Below are 24809 nucleotides of genomic sequence, written 5' to 3'. Positions count from 1 at the left end.
AAATTAGAAGACATTAATGGATGTTAGTTTCTTATTACTCACATTGGCAAGGTTCTCCATCATCTTCACAAAAATACAAGTATCAACTAGAAAAATGCACAGAAAGTTTCTCTCTGTTATCATAGGCTCCTCCAGACCATCACTTCAAAATCAATCCCTGCAGCAATGCCCAAATGCCAAACAAGTCAAGAACACAGCACAGCTGACACTATTCATCCTGTTTCTAGTGCTCCAAACACACATAATGCCACTCCTCTCTCAGCTGTCTGTTCTGCAGTGTAGCTTGTTCACCTTCTCACCCATAAAGAACCACACACAAAAAAAGCAGGCATTTATTTTGATAAAGTTCCACTGAGAATGTGCAGAGCAACTCAGTAGAAGGAAAGGATATTTAGTCAGCTTTATGCACCAGTGTGAGTATTTGTGATGAGCAATGGTCATTAAGGCTGCTGCAAACTGCCCTGGAAGGCCACTCAACAGCAGGGCCACACCACATCTTCAGCAACACAAATATTGCAGCACAGCATCATGGGACTGCTAAATGTCATGTAAAGTCTCCCAAAGAGATGGCACACTGGTCAGGGACAGATGTAGAACAATATCCTTGAAGATTTAAAAAACTTGACTGATGACGTCCCTGAGCAGGACTTACAACCTTAGGGGATGTTTCTACACACAGGACAGTCAGTTGATCTTGCAGTGCCTGCTACACCAGATTTCCCATCAGTCATGACTCATTTCAGCTGCTCTGGTTCAGAAAAGTAACTAAACAACAGCCACAGGTCATTTCAACGGTGTTGAAGGATCAGAAAAATGAAGATTTTGGAGTACAAAAGGGGAAGAATAGTGCTTGATAATTGCATGGAAATGTAAATGCTTTGGAGATATTACATGGAGGCAGCAAATGGCATAAATTTAGAGAGACTGACTGAGGTATTTTGGTAAGTCAAAATACAAATGGAACTGTTTCTTATCCAGATGATCTCAGTTCTGTTTGTGCACATTCAAACGTGCCTCCTGTCTGTACAGTAACACCATGGTAGATAAAATTGTGATAGTCTCTCACATCCTTCAGGACACTTGTGGCATTAGAGTTTGAGGCTTTTTTTGCTTTATTTTGATTTTTTTTTTATGAACAAGTTTGGATCCCAGCATTGCTAGAGGCAAGGAATTTATTTTACTATTTATCAATTCATCATTGTTCTAGCAATTGGGAACTTAGCCCTTTGGATTAACAGCCAAGCTGGAAGCTGGTTAGATATGGCAAGTGAGCAGATTTTTAAGGTGCCTGCTGTGCTGAACTCCATTTCAAGGCTCTAGCACACTTGCTAAGCAATACATGCAGCACCTACAGATCTAACACCAACCTCTCACCTTCCACGTGCACACAGGGCTTGGGAAAACAGCTTTGGTATGATGTGCAAATAAATCCTTTCATACTTGTCCCATTGCTCATATAGGGGGTCCATGAAAAATCTAATACCCTATCACAACCTGCATCAAAATGGAACATTTTGCAGATGTGAAATAGGAACAGACCCAGGCTGGAAGTGGATTCAGTGATTACTGGTTTTGCTTGATGACTTCTCCAGACAGCAACCTCGCATGTAGAGACTTCTAGGCATTCCACAGCTCTGCTGAGTGGTGATGGGGAAGATAAAGCAAACAATTTCCCTTTATCTGAAAATGTGTAAAGTAATGATTCAACTGCTCTATCAGTTATGATTGCTAAATGGTTCTTAACTTCCATCAATGGCCTGATGAAAGGAATTAATGCTGACAGTGATAAATTGTTTTCTCAGGCATTGAGACTTCATGACAAGGGAGGATTTCTTTTGAGGTGAGAAGACACTAAGCTGAATATTGTTCTTCATTACATGCACTGGAGGCACCCAATGATTTGCTGAGAATTTAAGCAAATTGTGGCTTATCCCTTTGCCTCTCCACAGTGATGTGGATCACCTCCCTTTACTGAATGCACGGGCTATAACACAGTAAGTTTGCTCACTATCTCTCTCTCACTTTTCCTGTTATATTTATCTCATGGATTACAGACCTCATGTAATCTGTCTCCAGGTTTTGAGGGTTCCTTAATGTAAATGTGTTTACTCAAATACATCAGACTTAATGGACATGCTTTAGGATGATGCATGTCAAATTTAATGTATTTACCATGTTAATCAGGCTTGTTTCCTTTACATCTATTTCAATTCCCCAAGAATGAGAAAACATGAATTTAATAGCTGCTTGCTTAGTACCCCAGTAAAAACACCCAGTTTCAGTAGTTTACATAATGGTGGACAAAACCAAGTGTTTGGTTTGGCAGAGGGGGGTGTCCAATATTTTTTTCTCTCAATGTAAACCTGGTACAAGCTTATTACAAGCAGAGGGACTGCTATTGTTTTCAGCAAGCTTTGGTATAAGACATAAGATAATTTATATAACTACAAATAAGATAAGGTATAAGATAATTTATATAACTAAGCACTTAGAGTATGTACATTAAATGGCACATTCAGAAATGAAATGTGAAACATAATTTCTCAATTCCAGTGTTCATCAGATCTAGATTTCAGAAAGAAGCCAAGAGGGGAAAAAAAAAAAGGGCAGATGGCACTGGAGCAAGGATCTGTTGGTTAGAAATGGTTATTGATATGAATACAGAAAGGTCCTGAAAAGTGGTCTGGATTTGTGCTTGTCCACACTAGCAGTGACCACAAGTTTCAAATGATGCAGGTGAACAAAGATGAGGAGAAAGGTGAGAAGAGAAAATGGATCTATTTGTGGGAAAAACATATATAAGAACCAGGAAGAAAAGAGGAGCCAGAAACAAATTTACCTGGAACACTAGAAAGAATGCAGGCCTTCTCATAGAAAAGTCTGCTCATGAAGTCTGCTTTCTTATTATCATATATATAATTTCACAGTATGGCTACTGGGTGCTGAATAAAACAATATCAGAATACAAAGCCAAGGTTCTCCTCTTTAGTATTTGATATGTCAATACAAATAACTGTAATGCTGACATTTCAAGTCAAACCAACCTCTCTCTGAAAAGTTACATGTTCTGCCTTTGCTATCAGTATATCTGTAAAATTATTATCAAGAAGCTGGCAACTTATCTATAAAACTTGCTGTGAAGGACTTTCCTGGTTTCTACTGAAAATGGGCTTTGAGCACTTTGCTGCATATAAAGCTTAAAGGAGGGCATTTTAAAATACAATGCAACACATAAAAAAATACTCACTATACTTCCTCTTTGGAACATGAAGCATCTAAGGGAGTCAACCAAATGCTGCCTAAAGAAGACAAATCTCAAAAAAGTTTCTTAAAAAATAAAAAAATTAAAAAATAAAAAAGTTTCCTTTTTCTGACCAGATTGCCTTTAAATTACGCTGCAAAACCCTTCTAAAAGGTTGTTCTTGGAAAGCAGAAAAAATGATGAGAAAACCCTGATAAAACCTGCCATAAGGCAGATGATTATCAAGAACTTTAATGGATTTGAGCGCTGGGCTACAGGCAGAGCTACAAAAGAATCCCTTGCCCTCAGTGTGTGTTTTTGTTCTGGCACAAAGCACCAAAGTCTACAGTGCACTTTTAATGCTGCTTTAATAGTGTGGAAGCCCAACCCTTTACCTAGCTAGAGACTTTTCAAAACCCTTTTAAGTCTCTGAAGACTTGATCTGTATTATCTACAAGGTTCCCATTTAACACGGGATGAATCCATTTAGAGCAACTGACCTGGACCTCTAATGAAAATTTGACAAATATTAGTTCCAAGTCCTTCTTCAAAGTTTCAAGAATTCTGGCTACATTTATCTTCATAATCTTTGCCCAGCTCTGAATTTCACTTGGAATTCTCCAAACAAACCACAGAGGTCAATGCACAGTTAGGTAATTTGTTTCCAGGAACTGTGAATCTTTCTGCTGTGGATTCTAACCCCAGCCTGCCTCAGGCATTTAACTCCCCACACAACTTCAGTAGGAAGTACCTTGTGCTTCCAGCAGAGCAGGCAGTACCAGTAACACCCAGTTGGATTTTGGATTGCTATGACCAATTCTCCTCTTATCAAGTATTTGCTCCCTAGAGAATCCACAGGAAACTTCAGGTCTATTCAGATTGTTAAAATCTATTTTATTCTTACCAGTGATGCTATTTTGATGAAAAAAATCTACTTGCAGTGCTGCCTCTGATATCCAAACTCAACAGGCTTTTCTTATACAATGAATCTGACCTTTTAGCTCAATCAATGACATATTAAATATAACATTTGAAACCAGAAGCTTTCCAGTTCAATAAAACAATTCCTTCAGATGAACTGCCCATACTTCCACATACTCCCTGAATTTCAGTGCTTTAGACCAGAAAGGTTTGATTCACTTATGTTGCTAAGGACGGAATGCCTGCTGGAAACCCACAATGGAAAATAAACACATTCACACATTGAAATATATGTGACAAAAAAAGAAACCCTCTTTCTTTTTACTGAAACCTGAGTGCAAATTTAAGAAGAGACCTGAAACTTTCTCAGACACTTCTCATCAGCCTATTTAAGCTGAGGCTGTGTTTTGTGTGAAGCTTGAGTATATCATTAGCAAAAGCTTATTCCATGCTGACTTGCTCTTCTAGCAAATTTTCACCCATTTGGCGTAACAGAAATGGAAACTGGACCCAGAAAACCTATTATCATACAACTGTCAAACTGGGGTTTGATAAATCACCAGTGTTGCTGTCTGAGAAAATGGCACATTCAGTCTTTCCCTTCAGCCTCAGCAGAGGTGCATACCAACACTGAAAAATGATATGATTAATTACAACTAAATTTCCTGTTCATTACAGACACATTCCCAAAAAGAAAACAGCCAGTTAATTTGTGTATACCCAAAAATATTGTTGCTGTATACCCTAGTATTCCCACATGAAGCTATTTGCAAGAATGAATTCTTCAGTAATTAGCATTTGTTTGCTTGTGCCATGGATTTTTGACTTTTCCCTTGAGGCTGTTTATCAATGAAAATTCTGAATGCATTTTAATTAATTCAATCACACTTTTTCAGGAGTAGCTGCTAATTTGAAACAGCAGTTGAAATATGAAATATTGAACTTTTTAACAAATGCTTTGTTCCCCTCAAGAAGTCCAGTTATTACGTTCTGTATGTAAGGGTGTCATCTGTAACTGTCTTGTAAGTTTTTGGGTCATTGTGACAGTGGGGAAATTCAAGACAAATAATGACACTTCTGCTCCCTTGGGGGGAAGAGAATTCTTTTTCTTTGTAAAAAGAAGGTGCCTTTTTTTATGTTTACATGGGAGCAATACTGTCAGGAGCTTGACACATCATCTGTGCATTCAGTGAAGGAATTTTATTTATAGGAATACTTGAAGACCATGCTGTACCTGTCTGAGCTGGGAGTCTGTCATGACATGAAGAGGAAGTCAACCTTTTCATCATGTCCTTTCCTCTTAGGTACTTTAGCATTTTCCACTTCATCCCTCTTTCAAAACACAACTACTTTATTGCAAAGGGCTTGAGGGAAGAGCTCTGAGGATGACTGGACTTCAAAGGGATACTCAGGTCTGCTGTCTGTGGGGGTGGGAGCACTGGCAGCATCTCTGCTTCCTCACTGACACCTCAGCAAAGGCATACAGCGTGTAACATATTTTAAAAGACTTTCAAAATGGCTTAAATATATTTTGAAGAACAATACAGCACAATATAATGACTGCTTCATATGGAAACGATCATGTGTTCCTGAGATATAAGTATATGAGGAGGGAAATTGTATATAACTGGGCATTGTTGCTTTACTTCAACTGAGCAAATCTGAGGAGCCAGCAAAATACTTAAATTGGTTTAGATCAACAACTGACAATTAAAAACCTAGCAACTGGTATTTTACACATTTTTTGATTCATACCCAGGAGTGTCTCACTGTTAGAATGTGATGAACCAGAATTGTCTCACATGACACCTACCTGGAGGACTGTTATTAGTACCTTGTTTATGGGTTAACTGGGCAGGACTGCTGTCGGTTTAGTTATTTTAGTGACAGCTACAGAAACACATGCTTTTTTTTTTTCCTGCTGCATAAAACACCATTTTCCCTGCTTAATGATAGCTTTTCTACCATACATTCAGCTCTGTTTTCATAAAACTCAGTAGAATAAATGCATTAAAATACAGCTAAAAACCCACAGCAAACTTTGTTTTCTGGGGAAACAAGGGAAAATGGCCTTAAGCTGATGGAGGAGTGGATTCAGGAATGAGTAAGAAATTCTTTACTGTAAGGGTGGTGAGGCTATGGAAGAAGTTAGTGAGAGAAGCTGTGGCTGCATAGAGTTTCAGCAAGGAAAAAAATCAGTATGTTTCTATGAAAACTTGAGTATCAGAAAAATGCCAAAACCTCTATTAAGGAATTTTAAAAGCATCTGACAACCTGCTCCATAAGCACATATGTCCTATCAGAGACTTGGATTTGGTGCCTGTGGGAGGAGCAAAACATTAATACTCTCAAAAGCTACCAGAAAGATATATTACAGGATACAACAACAAATAAAATATCAAAATATAGCAACTAGGTCTCAGCGACAACCACCAATTACACTGATGAACAAGGATGCTCTGGAGTCTTTTTATGAAAAAAAAAAAAACACAAAAAACACCAAAACTCAGCAAATAGTTGTTCTTTTTCTTTTTTTTTTCAGTATCTAGATTAAAAAAATTGAAACATTTCACATGATTCAAAGTAAAAGCTTTGAGAATTTTTGGTATGGAGGCAAAGTAATTATTTCAGCGCGAGGAAAAATAATTTTGAACAATCTTAGGTGAGGTGTTCTCTGCTGGGCAATTTCTGGTAACAGAAAATAAGTCCTTCATGTACAGCATGAGAGGCATGAATTTCTGTTTGCAGGGCTAGTGCCTACCCACTGACAGAATGCCCTCAGAGTCTTACACTGTACAAAGTTCTTGTTATTCAGCTGCTGTCATGGAGCCAGGTTATGGCTGAGTTCTCACAGAGGGAAGAGTTTAGAGATCTTTCCTCCAGGTAACGCAGCCAGAGTTTGTTTGTCTGAATTTGGGACTGAAAGGGCTGTGCAAGTCAATGAAGCATGCAAACATTTTCCTCCTGCCCCCAAAAGAAATGTGTTTTGACATGATACCTCTGTTTGGACTTGGTGGGTTGGCAGGACCAGTGAAATGAAAGAGATTCTGGCAAGAAGAAATGGAATCAGATTTTAACTTTTTAATGAATTTTTTTACTGCAGTCTCTATCTGCAAAGGGAACTTGCTAAAGGTGAATTTTTCTTGTTCACTCAGTTGTTTTTATTGGTGACACACTGCTCTAATCTAAACCTCAGACTTCTGTTTTGCCCTCCACTGCCTGTTAGATATTTTTACATGTACTGAGATTAAAAATTAGTACCAACCACGAGGCAGGGTGGATGGTGCTACCCTTCCACAGCAGAGGCAACTTGTTCAATAACAGCTTTAAGGTCTTTTCAACAGACACTTGTTTGCTGTTCCTTGTGGTTTAGTTTATCACAGCAATTATTCTGCCATTTAAATTTGATTCTGAATTTTACTAGTTCAGGGCCAGATGACAGAATTACACTATGTCAGTGTTATCCCCACTGAAAGTGCCATGCACAACAGCCCTTATGTTAAGCCACTCTATGTGACTCACTGTTCTTGGAGGCTGAAATGATCTTTCATAACCCAAGACCCTCCAATCAAACATTACATTGACCCACAATTGTAATGGTGTGTACTCATCTCATGCATTTGATGAAATCTGGCTATTTAGGAGCTAAATGAAGGCTAAAGCTGACATAAGGGGGCAAACAAACAAAGTAATGAGAATTAAACATGTCTTTTTCACAAGAACTGACAGCAATAAAATCCAGTGCAAAATATAATTCTGTACCTATCACATGACTCTGACATGTAGTCCTTGTCATGGGGTCCTCCTCTTCTTCTTGCAGGTTTTCTGTGACTACTTTAGCCTGTACATAGTGCAACAACAAAAGTGAAGAACATCTGTGACTCTGTTTATGTTGCTTCATGACAACTACAGAATGTTTTTCAGAAATAAATCACAGTAAAGTTACATGGCAGCTAAGTGTGCAGTATATAACCTGTCTTATTCTATGAATGATATCTGACTATAACAACTTTAATTTCATTCAAAATCACAACATGCAGCAATGAAAAATATCCTTGGAAGATGCAGTTCTTCAATATAAAAACCTAATAGATGGTGGGTATCTCTTTAGTTCAGTTTGCAAACACTGAACTTTGGCGTTTTTATTTCCACCTCTGTTTAAAAGCATTTATTAGCTAGACAGAGAGAAAAGAATCATTTAAGAATGCAGTGCACTCTAAGAGCCTGTGTGGGGTATTCAAGTTTGTGTTATTCAAATCCCTCAGATATTATGGGTTTTTTCCAAGAGGTATCTTTGCCCTGTCATTCTGCTCTCATTTCCCAGGTGTACAGATAATCTGAGTCCCTCCCTAGCACAAATCCCCCTCCATCACGTGCCATCAGTGGCCACAATTCAGTTTCAAGGACATATTTTTCTGCCATGCTACATAAATCAAACAGGAATAAAAATACTTCCAGGGTGACGAGAGGAGGAAAGGCAGCACCACAGAAAAAAATTGCTTTCAATATCTCAGGGTTCTTAAAATTTGCTAATCACACTCTGCTGTTTTAAACTGCTTACAGCACACTCACAAAAACAAGAGCACATTTTGTAATCTAAACCACTGGAATTTATCATCATTTCCATGACAGATCTTCGATCACAGTGTAAATCCTGCTTGCTGGGTTACACAAGTAGCCCTGTTAACCTCTTGTGAGCAGCCAAAGTATGGCACAAAAGACTTGCTCTCCAGATTTTTAAAAGTGCATTTATCATCTCTTAATCCTAGGGACTTGAATACATCTTTTCTTTCTTACAAAATGCCTCTCTTCAGGCTATGGAAAATGAGGAGGCGAGTGTTCATTTGGCACCCAGTTCCAGGTGGAACAGTTTCTCACATTTGCACAGGGCATGGCCAAGTGCTGCTGTGACATTTCATAATGTTGAGATAGATCCCTGGGTGTTCCCCAAACACCCAGACTGCGCACACAGAGAGCCACACAAAACTCCTGGTGCCTTGGGTTGGGTGCCACATTTCCACCTCACAAAGTGAAGCCCATGGCTGTTCTAAATCACACAGGGCTGTAATAAAATCACAAAGATGAAATGAAGCAGTGCAGCACAAAAATGATTGTATCTCACCTTAAGCTCCAGCCAAGGACATGAAAAAGTACTGGAGAACATGGAATATCCTTGGTGTAGGCTAAAGTGTTATGTATTTCTGCTGGCTGGCCTTTAGAGAAAAGTGCTTTTTTGATGAACACTGACGGGAAGTGTATCCCTCTGAAGGTGAATGCACAAGGCCACCATTGGTGGAACACTGCTTTTTCCATAAATTCAGTGGCAGTCCAGCAATAACATTCTTTGCATGAACAGAAATCAGAGGTAATTGGTGCATATGTTATGGTGTAATAGTGCCTCAAGCCTTTACCTGGCACATCATAAGAAAAGTGATTTAATCATCAAAAATTAAATAGCTTTTAAAGGAAAAGATCTTGCTAGAAAATTAATGTTAGAAACTGTTCTGGCCAGGATTTAAAGCAGCAGTATATATCTGATAAGCAGTTTGGAAATACAGCAGCTCCACACTGAACCGTATGACTGAGTGCACTTTGCATTGTTCAGAAAAGAAAAGAAATCTTCCTGGTTTAGGGCTTTTAAAAAGATTTATGCTGTTTTCTCCAAAAGCATTAATTTTGTCTTTTTATGAGGAAAAAAAAAATGCACAACAGGCCATCCTATGACTGTTTTCAGTCACAGCTATCTCCCAGCCCTTTGCAATGTGCTTCAAAGTAAGCAGACAGCAAACAATAACTGGAAATGATAGTAATAAGATTAATGAACTTTGAATTTAAAGACTTTGCATTGTTCTTCTTTTAGAAGTTTGGAGGATGAGATGAAATACCACATACTGAGGAATCTTAAGGTATACCTCTTTCATAAGTTATTATTAATAACTGTAAGCACATTTTAAATCTTGTTATTCTAGATGTCATCAGTCTTTTGGCACTAGATACTTCTTTCAGGAATTAAGTGCCACAGTAAACACAATATGAAACGCAATTAAAAAAAAAGAAACATATAAAGGTAACTTAATCTTCAAAAACCATACAAAAATACTTTGTTTCCCTGCTAACAAAAGTGTATGGTGTAACAGAAGTAATGCCTTTTCACCATGACTAATATGTCCTTAAAAACAAAATAGTATAATTAGCATTTCTCCATTATTTATGTACATTAAGAACAATCTTTTTAGTTCCTTCACAAAATAAAGTGTGTTTCTTTAAGATATACTTAAAAGACTATTATTGCAGCATTTAGAAAGACTTCACAAAATGACAGACAAAAAGCACAGCAAATTATTGCAGCATTAGAAAACAATAAGTTAGAAAGAAATTGTAGAAGCAATGTGTAGAGTTTTTGTATTTCTGTGAAGAAAGCTGTCAAGACCATATTAAATGGGGCATAGTTAAACTGAGTGGCTCTGATAAGGGGCTCTGCTCTGCTATCTAAGTTCTAGATCAGTTGGATTGAATTTCCTGCATATTGCACATTTCCAAACTTTCATTCTCTCTCTTTCCTTTCAGTGACACTACAAGGACAGCCTTAGATATGCTTATAATTTGTGGTTTTATAATGCAGGAGACATCTACATTTGCAAAGAGATGATACCAGAGAAGTCAGGAGGAAAGTTTTCAAACACATTCATTTTGCATATGTTCCCTGTAAATTTAAAAAAAATGACCTTGCAGACGTTCTCAACAAAGACATCTGTATTAAAGTAAAAAAAAAAAAAAAAAAAGAAAAAAGAAATTGCCAGAATTTGAAACTATGTATGGAATGTCTTGAAACTATGTACGGAATGACTTGACCTCAAGCATCCTCAACATCAGCCCTAAGCTAAGAGATTTTTCATTTCCCATTACAAAGCTTTTTGCAATGCTCCCAGAGAATTTGTATTTCAGATTCCCCCAATTGTATGTGCTGCACTTCAGTAGCTCAGTTCTATCAGAACAACAAAAGGAACTGCCTTAGCTTCAGAGTATTTGGCACAAGTTTCCAGGCTGTTGGTTAAAATTGTGGTTATGGTTAATAATAATCATAACAATATGGACAAGACAGCTATCTCAGGAATGAGGAAAGAATGCTACAGGGTTAAAGCATTTCACTTCTCCTTGTGCTGGACTTTAAAACATCACGAGGAAGGTCCTTGCTAGGCAAGACACTGCTCATTAAATTCTAATGTTAATTAAAAGAAGCTTCACCAGGAAGGGCACCCCTTCAGCCAAACTTTAGGTTACAATCCTGGACTCTGTGCGAACACTTCTCAGTGCAGTACAGTTAGTCCAGAACCACACTCTAGCAGCTAATAGAAAACAGGGTGATTTTTCTTCTATGTTACAACATTCCTCCTCTCTGAGTAAATTAAATTATGAGGTACAGTTAGTAACTTACTGAAGTATAAAACTAACTACAGGCCATTAATAGGGAGATTTTTAATGGCACAAAGTGAGATGCAGGTCCAATATATGTTTTTGCTTTTGAATATTCCCTCTTAAGTGACAAATATTCCCAAATGTGGTCAAATAATTTGCCTTTTCCACATCAGCAGAGTACTTTTTAGTCTTAATGACTTCTACAATGTTCAGAGGAATGCTCAATACTGGCATGCAATTTTAAGGGAAAGGGGAAAAAATAATAAAAAAAATGGTCCTATCATTTTACTCTACTACGGTATGATTATAGCATCATTGTGCATGTATCTTCACTGGAATTGAATTGCCAGCAGAAGCAGTAGAATCTTCATGACTATCTGTATAATGTGGCCTATAGCCAAGCTGCCAACTTTTGTATTAATTCACAATCCTCTAGCTACACAACATCTTTCTATCTTTTATATAAACAGTTATTATCCTGTTTGCCTGCAATGGCAATAAGAAACACATCCAGAAGTTAAAAAGAAGGTAATCATGTTTTCATGTACTGAAGCACTTACCAGGGTCTGATTCTGCATTTCCATATCAGCTTTTGTGTTGCTGTTTTTCCTGTGGTTTCCTTGAGAGCTGATAGAGTTGCCGTGAAGAGAGGAGCCCTGGGAGCTGCCCTTTGACACACTCCTGTAGGAAACATTATTTGATCCACTTTCTGTCTGCTGAGCTGCTTTCTTATCAACTCTGCAGGTAGAGAGTGATTCCTCTGATAAATTGCACTGCCCTTCTTCAATCACTCTACTTTCCCATTCCTTTAATGTTTAAAGTAACCTCTCTGTATCTTTCTGTCTCTAGACCTTTGAGTGATAAATGTTTCTAACTAGCCTTGATCAAACCTGTCACTTGCAATTTCAGGTAGTATATCAATTTAGCCTTTCACATGTGATGATTTATATTATATTTGGGACTGCTGTGGGGCAAATGTGAAAACACAATATACCATTGCTAAGTTCTTCTGTGACCAAAGGTTGTGAGAGCTGGAAAGGTAATTAATTCTGACAAGTTACCAAATATGTGTTTTCTGGTTACTGTACAGGAAGATGGAATACATTAAAACATGTACCTAATTACCCTCTATATTTACACACCATCTGCTTAGATCCTTGATTTCTGGAATAATTTGAATCATCAGCTTGGATGTAACTCAACTATCTTTAATTTCAAAGACCAATGGTTTGGTTAAAGTAACATGAACAAAATTATCATCTCATTGTTAATGCTTTTTTTTTTTTTCTGCAGACATTAAATATGCTGTGCATTCTTAGCACAAAAAGAACATACATTGAACTTCACATCTGGGCATCTGTAGAGCTACACCAACATCATCAACACATCCCAAACTGTGTGCTGGAGTTTTACCTGTTTAAAAGCTCTCTCATAAAGCTGTCTTTTGGTGAGTAGGCAGCTGTGGTAGAACCTCTGTCTTGTTCACAATCAATCTCACCAGGAGAGTCTTGGGAAGGCTTCACAATTTTGCTCTCCATGGCTAAAATGTCACCATTGTCAGCTCTCCTGTTAATTTGATTCTCTATTTCACAGTGTTGCTCAGTTTTCTTCTTTTCTTTTCGTCTCTCTAATTTTGCCTGCTTAATTCCAAATCCTGAAACTTTTGCATCTTTTTTTTCCACCTTAGTTTTAGGAACATCAGTCTTCCTGCTACTCAGTGCTGGGAGCTTACTCTTTCGGAAGCCAAACCAACTGGCTATAGAAGGCCCAGTCTTCTGTTTAGTCTCCACAGTGGGAGATTTGGTTTGTCCCTGACCCTTCTGCACATTCTCTTGAATGCATAACATGACTTTCTCCTCTATTGTAGGTTGCAGAGATGGTGAGCTCAAAAGATCATTAACTTTCTCAGAGGTTTCTGCTAATTTTAAGGACATTTGCTGTCTTCGTGACCTTGCTGCTTCCAGTTTATGAGGACACTTTACTCCATCAAAGCTTTGGAAGGACAAAATTTGTTTGGAAGATACAGTAGCTGAGGCTTCTAACTCCAATTCTGCTGACAGAACACTTTTTTTACCTAGAGCTTCATGCTTAAAGCTTTCAGTGCTTTTCTCACTCTGCACAGATAGACTGCGTGCTTCTTTCTGAGAAAATGGTTTACTTCCATCACATTTTGAAGTGCTGTGAAACTGGTCTACTTTTTGAGATGATCTGAAGGGCAATTTGCTTGGGCTTCCATGCTGGCTATTACAACTACTCATATTTCCAAGAGAGCCTTGTCTAGGACAAGAATTTTCTGTGGGTTTAGTAGTATAGAAAAGAGCCTCTGGTGCCACTGCTGTCCCAGGAGTAGCCTTGATCTGAAGCCCTTCCATGGCTGAATTCTGCCTCGTTAGAGAGTTCCCTCTGTCAGAAGTGTTTGTGATAATCTGAGTCCGTACTTTCCCGAGACCTTCAGTCACAGGGGCAGATGGCTTCTCCCCTGTGTGGATGCTGAAACTCTGACTACGAGCTTTCGCTCCGTTCATGCCTAGAGCGGGCTTCAAGTGCGACTTGTTGCCAGAAGAAACAGACCTCTTAACTAATTTGTTTTCTAATCCATCTCCTCTGTCTACCACCAAGTTGCAGGTTTCATGTGAATGAGCTGATGCTGTATCCATACTAAGTCCCACAGCACAATTATTTTTTACTTCAGTATCAGACCTGGAGTCCTTTAATTCCGCATCCGTTGCACCTTTGGTGGTTACACACACCGACTCGCTTTGCTTGTGCTTACTGGAACTCACATTACTTTTGGAAGCTGCATTTATACTGTCTTTTTCCTGCTTCCCTGGAACAGTAGAGCTCTTGCGGAGAAGCTGGGGAGATTTGACAAATAATTTCAGTCCTACAGGGAGACGGGTTTTCATTCCTCTCTCATTAGAGTTTTGAGAGGCGTGTGCAGCGTCACCGGCATGAAACAGCATTGACGGGAAATTGCTTACCTGAGATAGCAAAGGCTCACTTGTGCTCGTCGTATGACATTGAGGAGTTGTGGGGAGAATGTTTGGCATCTTTTGTAGCTGATCCAACCCACTGTCACTGGAAATATTGTTTTTGCTGGAATGGGTGTCTTGTGAAGGAGTTGTTTCCAGTGACGGACAGCCTAGAGAAAAGGACCTGGCTGTTTGAAAATCTGTGCTGGAATACTCACGATTCCTGTGGAGACCCACCTGATTAGGGTTTTTTGGGCAGACTTGCTTTGTGGAAACTTTGGAAAGTCCTTGGCATGCACTGTGGGATTGCTGAGATGTGCATTTATTTTGCATAATTCCTTCCGCATTTTCTTGAAGGTAAGATAATTCAATTTTGGCCTCAGAAGATACATTTTTTGCTTGCATTTCATGACTAGATTGATTATGAAGGCCAGAGTTCACAGTTCCTTTTAATGGAGATGATTTCAGTACATTTTTTGCTGTTTCAGTGGGACCAGCTCCTCCTAACTTTACTGCTAGAGGTGGAGAATTAGCATAATTAGGTCGAATCAACAGGGATGTTGACCTGCCTGGAGGAAGGGGTGGGGATGGAGACCGGGCTTCTACAGTAGTTAAATCACAATGGACGTCTCTGGTTGGAGGTTCCCCATAGCTACTGGGCTCTATAAGGTGCTGAGGCAGCAGTGGTGATGCTGGACTCCGACTCTTTGGATACTTTGACCCATCTCCTCTGCCAGGGCGTTTCAAGTCAGGCAGGGCGTGGGCAGGGGGCTTTGGAACCTGAAATTCGACTTTTGAATCAAAATGACGAGGTGGGCTTTGAGCCTTTTTGAATCTTGAAAGCTTTACAGGTGGCAGAGCAGGTGATTTCTCAAGGGCTGTGGGGCCCACTGACAGAGCTACAGGTGCCTCCCCACTCTCAGACATCAGAGGTTTTTTTTTACCTCTGCTGGGTATTTTAGTTACATTTGGCTTTTGATTGATTCCTGCATGCACGGTGGAGCTTGAATTGGCCTTATATGATGCATCATACACTGGCTTCACTAGTTTCTGTCGTGAAGTATTTTGCTGTGCCACCCTTCCACAGCGTGAAGATTCACCACAGGTCAGGGGGACAGCTGTATTTTTATTCCCTGTATTATCTTCAAGAGTATTTTTCCCAGTTTCATCTTCCTGTCTTTCTGAAGCAGTGTAGTTTCTAGCATTGGGTCCTGGCTGCAAATCAGCTCTTCCCTGAGGTATAAGTTCAGTGTATTCCGCACAGGACGTAGCTTGTGGCTGGTTGATTGAAATCTCATTTCTTGTTACAGTGACAACTCCAGTTTGATGTGAGCTGAATTCAATTGGCTCACCATCCTTAGCATCATATATTACCGTAATGCACTCTTCAGAAGAGGTCTTCTTTATCACCTTTTGTTGTCTAATGAAATTACATGGCTTTGGCCTAATGTCTGGGTGAACAGGTATCTGGTTCTCTTCTTTGTCAGCAGATACAAACTGAGAATTCTCTGTGACTTTGAGCAAGTCAGAGGTCTTTGTATACTTCTCAGGAAAGGGAGCTGCTAATAAATCTGAGGGACTTTTCTCATCACTGCTTTCTATATGCAATTCATCCAAGACTTCATTGTCATCAGTGTCTGAAAGCTGAAAATTAAAATCCTTCCAGCCCATATTAGAATGGCTTTGATTTAACTGTAACTCAGGCAGCTTTGCTCTGGTGCATGATTTTACTTCTGCCTGAAATCCACTGACAAAACTAGTCAATTTCTCAGGTCTTTCCTTTGAATTAAAAAATGAACTTCTTTCTTGCAAATGTTTCCTGTTAGGATCCCAGTCAAAGAGACTGTCAGAAATGCTATGAGTTAATTTGTTACAATAGGTCCTGCAGTCTTTGCTTGGAACTTCCTGCAGCAATAGTAAGGATGAAGAGTCATCATCTGCATCATCATGGGAATCTGAATCATAAGAGAAAGTTTTGTTGTGTTCAATGCAAGCACTTCCCTTTTCCATTGGCTTACAGTGAGTCTGTTCATTATGGCCACCACACTTAATTCCAGGGGAATATATTCCTTCGTTGGAGTTCATGCAATCTTTGTAACCCCATTTTGATATTACTGTAGGTGGTTCAAGTAGTATTTTTTGCTCCTGCAATTTTTTCAGCCCTTCTAAGATATGGTTTTCCTTGATACGAGTTGGAGGTAGATCATCTGCAGGACTTGAGAGGTTGCTCGGGAGCGAAGAACCGATGCTTATTCTTTTATCCCATCTCACGGATGACTGTCAAAAGAAAATAAAATCACTTGTGTTACAAGTGCTGTCAATAAAAGCGTTACCATTTTGGTAAAGAGATAGAGGAGATGCATAAGGGCATTCCATTCCCTTCTTTGCTATTTATAGCAAAGTTATTTTTAATAAAGGATTTCACAGTGGTGTGAAGGCTGCAGTGCATTAAAAACCTGTAGGAAGAACAATATGAATGGAAGGATTAAGATAAAGAAGAAGAGCAGTTTGGACTGTGAAAGGCACAATAAATGTCTGAACAAATGAGGAGACTGTAAGTAAGCTGGAGTGATAAAGGAATCACTAAAAAAATTAAAAGGGAGGGGTAACAGTTTGGTGACAACTGCTTTCAATATAAAAGTGAGAGAAAAGTAAAAAAACTTCTGAAACAGGCAGCTTTTCAATTAATCTTGTTTCAGATTAACTTAAACTTATACATGAAGAAAATTAATTTGATTTACCCTTTTGTTCGTCTTTCCATCATTCCAAGTGTAGGAGGAACCACTGGAATATTCACTGCAAGCACTTGAGAGGGAGAGTTCACTGCTGCTGCAGCTGCTCCGAGGATACAGGCGGCTGGAGCCTGTCATATTTAATTGACTCTGGCATTTCAAGACAGGTATGCTGGATTTCACATTCTGCTGGCATTCCTAAAATATGAGAAGAAATTGAAATATCTAATGGGGAGAAAATGATCATTTAACTTCCCCCTGATTAAGAATGGCAAAGAAAATGCAAGTAAGCCACTTACGCCTTCCTTTCATGCAATTTAGTGTCAGGTGAATTTAATACAGAGAAATAAATTTAAAATTGCTAACAATTTCATTTGTCAGGGGAAAAAAATCCACAATCCTCAGTGTTCTCTTCTTTAGTCTTGGACTAGCATTCTGCTTTTCATATTGTAAAGATTATTCTGAGTCTGATTGAATTATGCTTCATACATAAGTAGTGTGCGCCGGTAAGATACAGAAAACAAAGTTATAAGAATACAAGTACATCTTGACAACTGCATTATAGCCCCACAATGTAACAGATGAGGCTGCACAGCCTGGACAAGGTAAATTAATTTAGTATCCTGAGCGGAATGTCCACTGAGAATGGAATCTCTCCATTACAGTCTAATTTTGGTTTCCTATCTAGTTCAAAGCTTTGTCTAAGAAACTCTCTGACGTAGGACAATCCATCTTCGTGTCGCTCACAGACAGCTGAAGCCTCTTGCTTATGCAATTTATTGACACTTTATGGCTGCCTTTAGTACTTGTGTAGTTATCGCCCCTTTCCAAATGCAATTTCAGCTGACTGTGACTAAGTGCCAGCTTTGAGGAAGAGAGTAATGAAGAGTAGATAGCACTTTAGGTAAAATATTAAACCTCCGTAGGAGTAGCTAGGATGCCTTTAATTTGTTTTCAAACTAATATTCTTGAGCCTAACAGAGTTGGAGCTTCTTTAGTTTAAAGTGCTTGCACTATTCTCCAGTTTCCTTACAGAATCAGACATAATTTTAATTACCAGGAACACCAGACATGACTACATGAAAAGAGGTTGTAATGAGGTGGGGGTCAGTCTCTTCTCCCAAGTAGAAACTGATGGGACAAGAGGAAACAGCCTCAAGTTGTGCCGGGGGACGTTGAGTTTGGATATTAGGAAAAATTCCTTCACTAAAAGAGTTGTCAAGCAATGGCGCAGGGAAGTGGTTGAGTCATCATCCCTGGAGGGATTTAAAAGCTGTGTGGATGTGGCACCTGGGGACGTGGTTTAGTGGTGGGATTGATCTCAAGGGATCTTTCTACCCAGTGGTGGGTGAAAGGTTGGATTTGTTGATCTTAATCATAAAGGTCTTTTACATCCAGAGTGAATCTATGATTCTGTGCCTTCATTTCATAAAACTTCCCCTTGGATTTCATTAAGGCAAACTGAAACAATATTTATTGATTTTTGTATGTAGATAGACTTCAAATTAATTTTGCTTAAATGAAGAATTTACACTTAGGAAGAAACAAGAAATCTAAAGTTATTGAATCCATATAAAAACTATCAAGGCTGTGTATGCCCTAGACACAGCTTTTCCATGGAAATCTTTGGAACAACACTCAGTTTGTAGGCACTTCTCATGCACTGACATGTTTGCTGGACTTCTGCTAATTTCTTCCATTTATTCCCCCATGTTCCTCCCATTTATTACTACTGGGGTTGAACCTTTTCTCAGCTGAATGGGAGAGAGCAGACTTTTTACTGCTGAGGAGTTCATCAGTACAGCTGTTCATCGCTCAGCTGACATCATAACGTTCAGGTTTTGACAAACGTAACTACAGGGCAAATCATTATTCTTTGTCACAGGCAAACCCATGAATGGGAAAATCATTTAGAGGCACCAAGAGCACGTTTCACCTCTGGGAATTATTGGTACATGTTCTCCTAGGAAGTCAAATGGATGCAGGAGGAATAGCCTTTAAATCCAGTGGCTCTGGGAAGAATACATCTTTCTGCATCACAGGCAGGCTGATGCCTGTGTTTTTTGGCTCTGAAGTAGATTTTGTTGTTTTGTTGAAACAAATGAGACTTTATTTCTGACATTGTGATTCCCCTGGGAGACCCCCTGCCATCAGCTTCCTCAGCTGTGGCAGTGTCACTCCTGGGGAAGGTGACTGTACAGAGGCCCAGGGCAGCAGCTGCTTGTTCTGTCTATTCCTCTGCATTTTGGCTCTGGCATTGGGAAAACATGTCATGTGGAATTCTGCCCTTTATACTGGGCTGTGTCCCAGCCATCACAGCCTGCAAGGGAAGGATGCCTGCAAATCCTCTCCTGTAAGAATCTCCTGCAGGACGAACGAGATCACAGCACAGTGACAAGTATTGCCTTCCTGTCATCTTCAGCTAGTCTGAGAGCCTCTCCAACCTCTCTCACTTTGTTTCCTTTGCACCCAAGAGAGGAGAAAGGCATTTGGTCCTACTGTTTCAGCAATGGGAAAAAATGGAGCTATCCAAGCAAAGCAAAAGAACAGTATATTACTGTAATCATCTTTAAGAGAGGAGAAAATGTGCAAAAAATATAATGTCACTCCAGATTATGAAGTAGGTTATCTACTCAGTTTCTAGATAGCATTCAGATCACTTAAGAGAGTGGAGTTTTCCCCTTCAATTTGCCTTTATTCTCTAAATTATTCAAGAAAGTACTTTGAATAGCATGTTTATGATGCATTAATTAAATACATTTAACTTGCATATGGGTCTATTAACTGACATGGTGAAATTTTAATTTTTGCAATCATGACTTTTTAGTCATTACCTTTAATGAAATTAGATTAAAAAGGCTTGAATGTAGTATTACAGTTTAAAAATTTAATTTTCACTAGAAATCAAAGAAAATTGAAATAATCAGATCATTAAAGACATAAAACTCTATATTAGAGCAACTTAACCTGAAGGCTTAATTAAATATAATGCAAAAGGTTGTTAGCATTTTTGTGAATCTTTGAAACAATGCCTTTTCATTAAAGTGGGTATTACAAGGGAGATTACATTTTTGTTGACATTACTATAGTTCAACATCAAAGGCACAAACAGGTTCAATGTTCTGTTCTTGTACTCTTTGTTTCCCTGTATGTGATTTTTGTTTTTTAAGCTACTTTTCTCTTTGACAATGAAACATGAAAGCCACGCTGGCAAACATTTTGCCAAATAAGCACAAAGCTCACCCTGTCTGAAAAAAAAATGCAGAGCCCATGAATTTTTAAAAGTTCATACATAATATATCATAAAAGTGGGATGAATAATATGGGGCACGGGCTTTAATAAAAAGCTCCTTGACCATTTCTCAGAGATTCTGAGATGTGATCAATACCCAAAAAGGTGTATCGGGGACATTGCTAAGATTTATGCTTTTTTTGCACAGAGTGACACTATCTGCTCACTATATCAACCAAGCACACAATATTGAATTTCAGAGAACAGAAGGAAGTAAAAGCATTGTTATCTGCCTCAACAGTGTTTCAATTCAGAGATCAGCTTTATGGCTCTTCCCTGACACCAGGCTTCAGAGGAGAAAAGGAGGTTCCAGATGAGGGGAACAAGGGCAGCACAAACACTCACGAGCATCTGAGCATCAGCACTTCGAGCTTGCACCAGGCTTCGGTTTCGTTCTACTTCTGAAAGCAAATCCCCCGATGAGAGGTCCAAGATGCGTGAATGGAGTTTCTGGGGGGGCAGAGGGGAAGGAGCAAAGCATAAGCATTTGTGAGATATTCAGCAGATCAGCACTTTAAAATTCCAAACTCTGCTGTTGAATTTCAAGGGAAATGAAGAGCCTGAGGTAAAAGAGGATTTGTTCTAATTTGAAATGTTGCTCTTTGTGCTTACTTTGTCCAAGACTTCCTGTCTGGAGGACAGATCATCCTTCATCCAAAACAAACTCTACTTTTTCTTCTAGTCACAGCTTTGCAACTTATCATTACTTAACACACAACAATAACAAATGAACACGAGTCCCACCATTATCCACAGGGTTTGACAGGTTTCAGGAAAAAAGCATGAAAATGAACTACAAAATTAACATTTATAAATCAATCAACATGTTAATGTTGTTTTATTTATGAGCTGGTACACCTTGTGTGAATGATTGCAAAAGTGACCCTATTTTTAACCAGCATTGATCTGCTGAAGGCCTCCTCTGCACACATTTTAACTCAAAGTCATTAATGTCATCTGTTAGGAACAATTAATGTGAATAGAAAATAATTGCATCAGGGAACAGGGGACTCAGAGGATTTTGTGCATTAATATTCACATGCTGTTAGATTATATACACAGTTTTTCTCAGTTTTGCTTGGAAGGATGGCTAAGCTTGTGCCTTTCCCTCCATGTTCACCTGTACACTAATTCTAGGGCTTTCAGTCTGCATTAAGCCCGGTTTGGTTTAATTGCAGTTTCAATAAAATCCATGATTTATGTGAATGCCTTAGCCAATGACTTCAAAAGAAAAAATATCTGCAGTCTTATTAGTCCTGGGCCAACACACCATGTAACAGGCAGCATGGATCTGACTCAGGGCCCATCGAAATCAATGCAAATGGACTAAAAAAATAAAACCCAAGAAATAAGGACTTTGGATCAGGCTCTTTTCACTTTCCCATTAATTCTCCAGTCTTGCAACCTAAGAGACCCCATCCACGCCCCTCAGCTTGGAGGAACAAATGGTGCAGACCCTGGCAGGTGCTTTGCCAGAGGACTCTGAGGAATACAAACCACAGAGATTTGTCAAGGCTGTGTGAGTGCCCCTGTCCATCCAAAAAGACTGGCCAAAGAGGGAAAAAGAATCTGTAGCCAGAACAGCCTTCACACAGTGTAGCAGAAGCTCTAGCTCTCTGCAGGGCCCTGAAATGCAAGTCACACGGTGTCTTACACCCAGCTACTCCCTAGCCTGCTCTCTTGGGTACCCACTGCAGAAATTAATCTGCCAGAGAACAAAGCAGGCAGCCATTCCAACAGCCTCTGTTATCTGCATGCTCTGCTTCAGGCTTCTATTCCAGACAATCTAGGAAATTTAAAAAAAAATATCTAATTATGAATTTGGGAGTCATTTCTCAAGAGTTACTTATTCATCCAGGTTTATTAAGGAGGTACTGTCTGTTGCAGAGAGATTATGGAAAATATTTTCAATGATCAATAATCTGTATAAATATATATTATCCAATATATTGTTGAATAGATTAAATAAAATGCTGCAAGCACTCAGTATCCAAGATACTTTTCATTACAAATACTAACTACATCCAGGCTATGTGTTTTAACACCAGTGATGCCTGGTTATTCAGTGTGCACCTTTCAAAGTTCTACCACTAGTATTACTGTCAGGTGTTTGTTAAAGATTTAAACTCTAGGTAAAATGCCTGCCCAAAGTCACAGATTTACTGACTTTGTACATTTATTCCTCTTGACAATAATTCCAACTGCATCACTGAGCCACCAGAGAATCCCACTGTTTTCAGAACCAAGAGTCACTAGTGCTGTGAACATGTGGTTTGCAGACAAATTAATTACTTTCTCCAGGGAAACCAGTCACCTGAGATAGTTTAGTGGAAGTTACAATAGTCAGATATGTGCTTTGAAGATGATGACTGGGGGCATCTGAGATGGATGAACATTTATAGGTGAAAACATATTTTCCCAGAAAAAAAGGAACCTAGAAATAGTGATAAAGGAATTTTACAATTGTAATACTGTCTTCTCATTTGTCCACTTCCCCATTTTATTACTTAAATGGGATCATATAAACATTTCACTAAGGGAAACAAAATACTCCCTACAACATCATCCAATGAAATTTAGTGTTACTTACAGAATACAGAATCTGTGTCAGACATAAGAGCAGAGATCAGTCAGAACAGGCAGAAATCAGAGACAATTTTTGATCAGTGATCAATCACAGCCCAGCTGGAAAAGCTCAGGGTTCTGGGGGTCCCTCCCCAGTGACCAGAGGGGCTGGGCTGCACAGGGGTCACACTGTGTTTGAGTCACCTTTGCCACTGTTAAACTCAGTGACTCTCTAAAACTGCAGTACCAAAGGCAAATCAGCAGACTAAAATGATTAACAAAGAAGGAAAGTGTGTTCTCAAGATGTATAATGTGATTATATTTCTGTATCAAATGAGATCATCACATTGGGAATATTCCTCCCCACACATATGCAAATAAACTAACAGAGGTGGCCAGAACAATGACTAGCATTAACAAACAGCATAATAAAGTTTGAGGTCATTAATTAAATATAATCACACAGCATTGAAGCAATTCATCCAATTACAAAAGAAAAGCATAAGAAAAAATGTTTCTCTTTCATTTATTTTTCTTTTTCCTTCTCCATTGTCTAATTAAAGAATGGGGAAAACTCTAGCATTTGTTAAAAAACCTCATTAATGATGCATTTAAAATCAAGTAACAGATTGTGCTAACTATGTATCTTCATTCTGATTTCTTCTCAGATAGACAAAATGTACTGTGTCCTTTATGGGTATTTTCAGATGACAGTCACATAACTAGATCAAGGAGTAACTGCTGCCTTGAAAATTGTACAGTATTAAAATCACTGTTGATGCTATCAGGACACAATGCAACAAAAGGCAGGCTACTGCACAAAATGACTTCCATGGAAGAGATCACATCAGTTTAAATGAATATTTAACTATGAAACTGAAGAGTTACAACTATAAATCCAAACTATCTGCCCCATTTGTTGGTGCCCTATATAATGATAAAGGGAAAATGAGAAATACTAGAGGTGCTGGGGAGCACCTGGATCCCTCTGGACACAGAAAAGCATCAGGATCACTGGGATGCAGACCTGAAAATCCATATGGAACTGAATACAGCATGGCCTGGGCCAACTCTCTTGGAAATTACCCCGTACTGAGTACCACAGGGCAGGTGTGGACTAAAAAGTTTGTTACATCTCAGCTTGACTGGATCCACACCTGTCCAGAAGGGGGGTGCTGAGAAGCCAGGGCAGAACAGAGGGGACTTTTCTGCAGATGCCTGTGACCAACAGCAGCAAAGCTCCTCCTTCACCTGTGAGATTGATGCAGAAAAGGCAGTGCCCTTTGTGGTTCAATGCCAAGATGAACTCCTGTAGCCCACATGAAAAATAAAAACAAAGTAATTGATAATTTAGGTGGAAACCTTTTATATCAAGTGCAATAGGAAATACAATTATCTGGCAGGCAGATAACCAATCCATCAATCAGCAGGCCTGTTCCCCCTCCCCCAGCAGCTTTCTTATTAAGACTTTCTAGGAAGATAAAGAAAGCTACTACCTGCTGGCACGAGGCAATATTACAGAGACTCCCCTAACCATTGTGTCTCTAGCTCTGCAGAATATCTATCAGTTCCCATCTCATTTTTGAACATCTAATGGTCTGCAGCATTGCCAGAACAATTTTCAATGAATTATGCCAAAGAGTACACAGCTCTCCAATATTGGATGAGTT

The 24809-nt window shown here is 39.0% G+C and overlaps 1 protein-coding gene and 1 long non-coding RNA gene across 20 annotated transcripts in view; one reads left to right on the top strand and one right to left on the bottom strand.

Moving 5' to 3' along the window:
* Nucleotides 1-24809, bottom strand: part of NCKAP5 (NCK associated protein 5) — a 450570-nt gene that overhangs the window by 41791 nt on the left and 383970 nt on the right. For 12 of the 15 annotated variants that reach the window (XM_068195225.1, XM_068195221.1, XM_068195224.1 and 9 more), the window contains 5 exons: nucleotides 20920-21024; nucleotides 17292-17480; nucleotides 12992-16827; nucleotides 12139-12316; nucleotides 7925-8003 (listed from right to left, as the gene is read on the bottom strand). In XM_068195225.1, coding sequence (XP_068051326.1) covers nucleotides 7925-8003; nucleotides 12139-12316; nucleotides 12992-16827; nucleotides 17292-17480; nucleotides 20920-21024 — 4387 coding nt within the window. The remainder of the gene's footprint in view (nucleotides 1-7924; nucleotides 8004-12138; nucleotides 12317-12991; nucleotides 16828-17291; nucleotides 17481-20919; nucleotides 21025-24809) is intronic. The other 3 variants (XM_068195227.1, XM_068195232.1, XM_068195233.1) reach the window with 3 other exon arrangements.
* On the top strand, nucleotides 758-22914 carry LOC137476849 (uncharacterized). 5 transcript variants are annotated; one of them, XR_011000656.1, is made up of 5 exons: nucleotides 758-941; nucleotides 13446-15362; nucleotides 16968-17104; nucleotides 17321-17449; nucleotides 20816-22914. It is a non-coding gene; the product is annotated as an uncharacterized lncRNA (long non-coding RNA). The 5 variants fall into 5 exon arrangements; XR_011000657.1 differs by lacking the exon at nucleotides 758-941 and adding an exon at nucleotides 12186-12322 and having other exon boundaries at nucleotides 13446-14907; XR_011000655.1 differs by lacking the exon at nucleotides 758-941 and adding an exon at nucleotides 12186-12322.

The sequence above is a fragment of the Anomalospiza imberbis genome, chromosome 7 (genome assembly GCF_031753505.1).
Source record: "Anomalospiza imberbis isolate Cuckoo-Finch-1a 21T00152 chromosome 7, ASM3175350v1, whole genome shotgun sequence".
Classification (NCBI taxonomy): domain Eukaryota; kingdom Metazoa; phylum Chordata; class Aves; order Passeriformes; family Viduidae; genus Anomalospiza; species Anomalospiza imberbis.
Note: the sequence above shows the minus strand (reverse complement) of the source record. Positions and strands in the feature narration are given on the sequence as shown.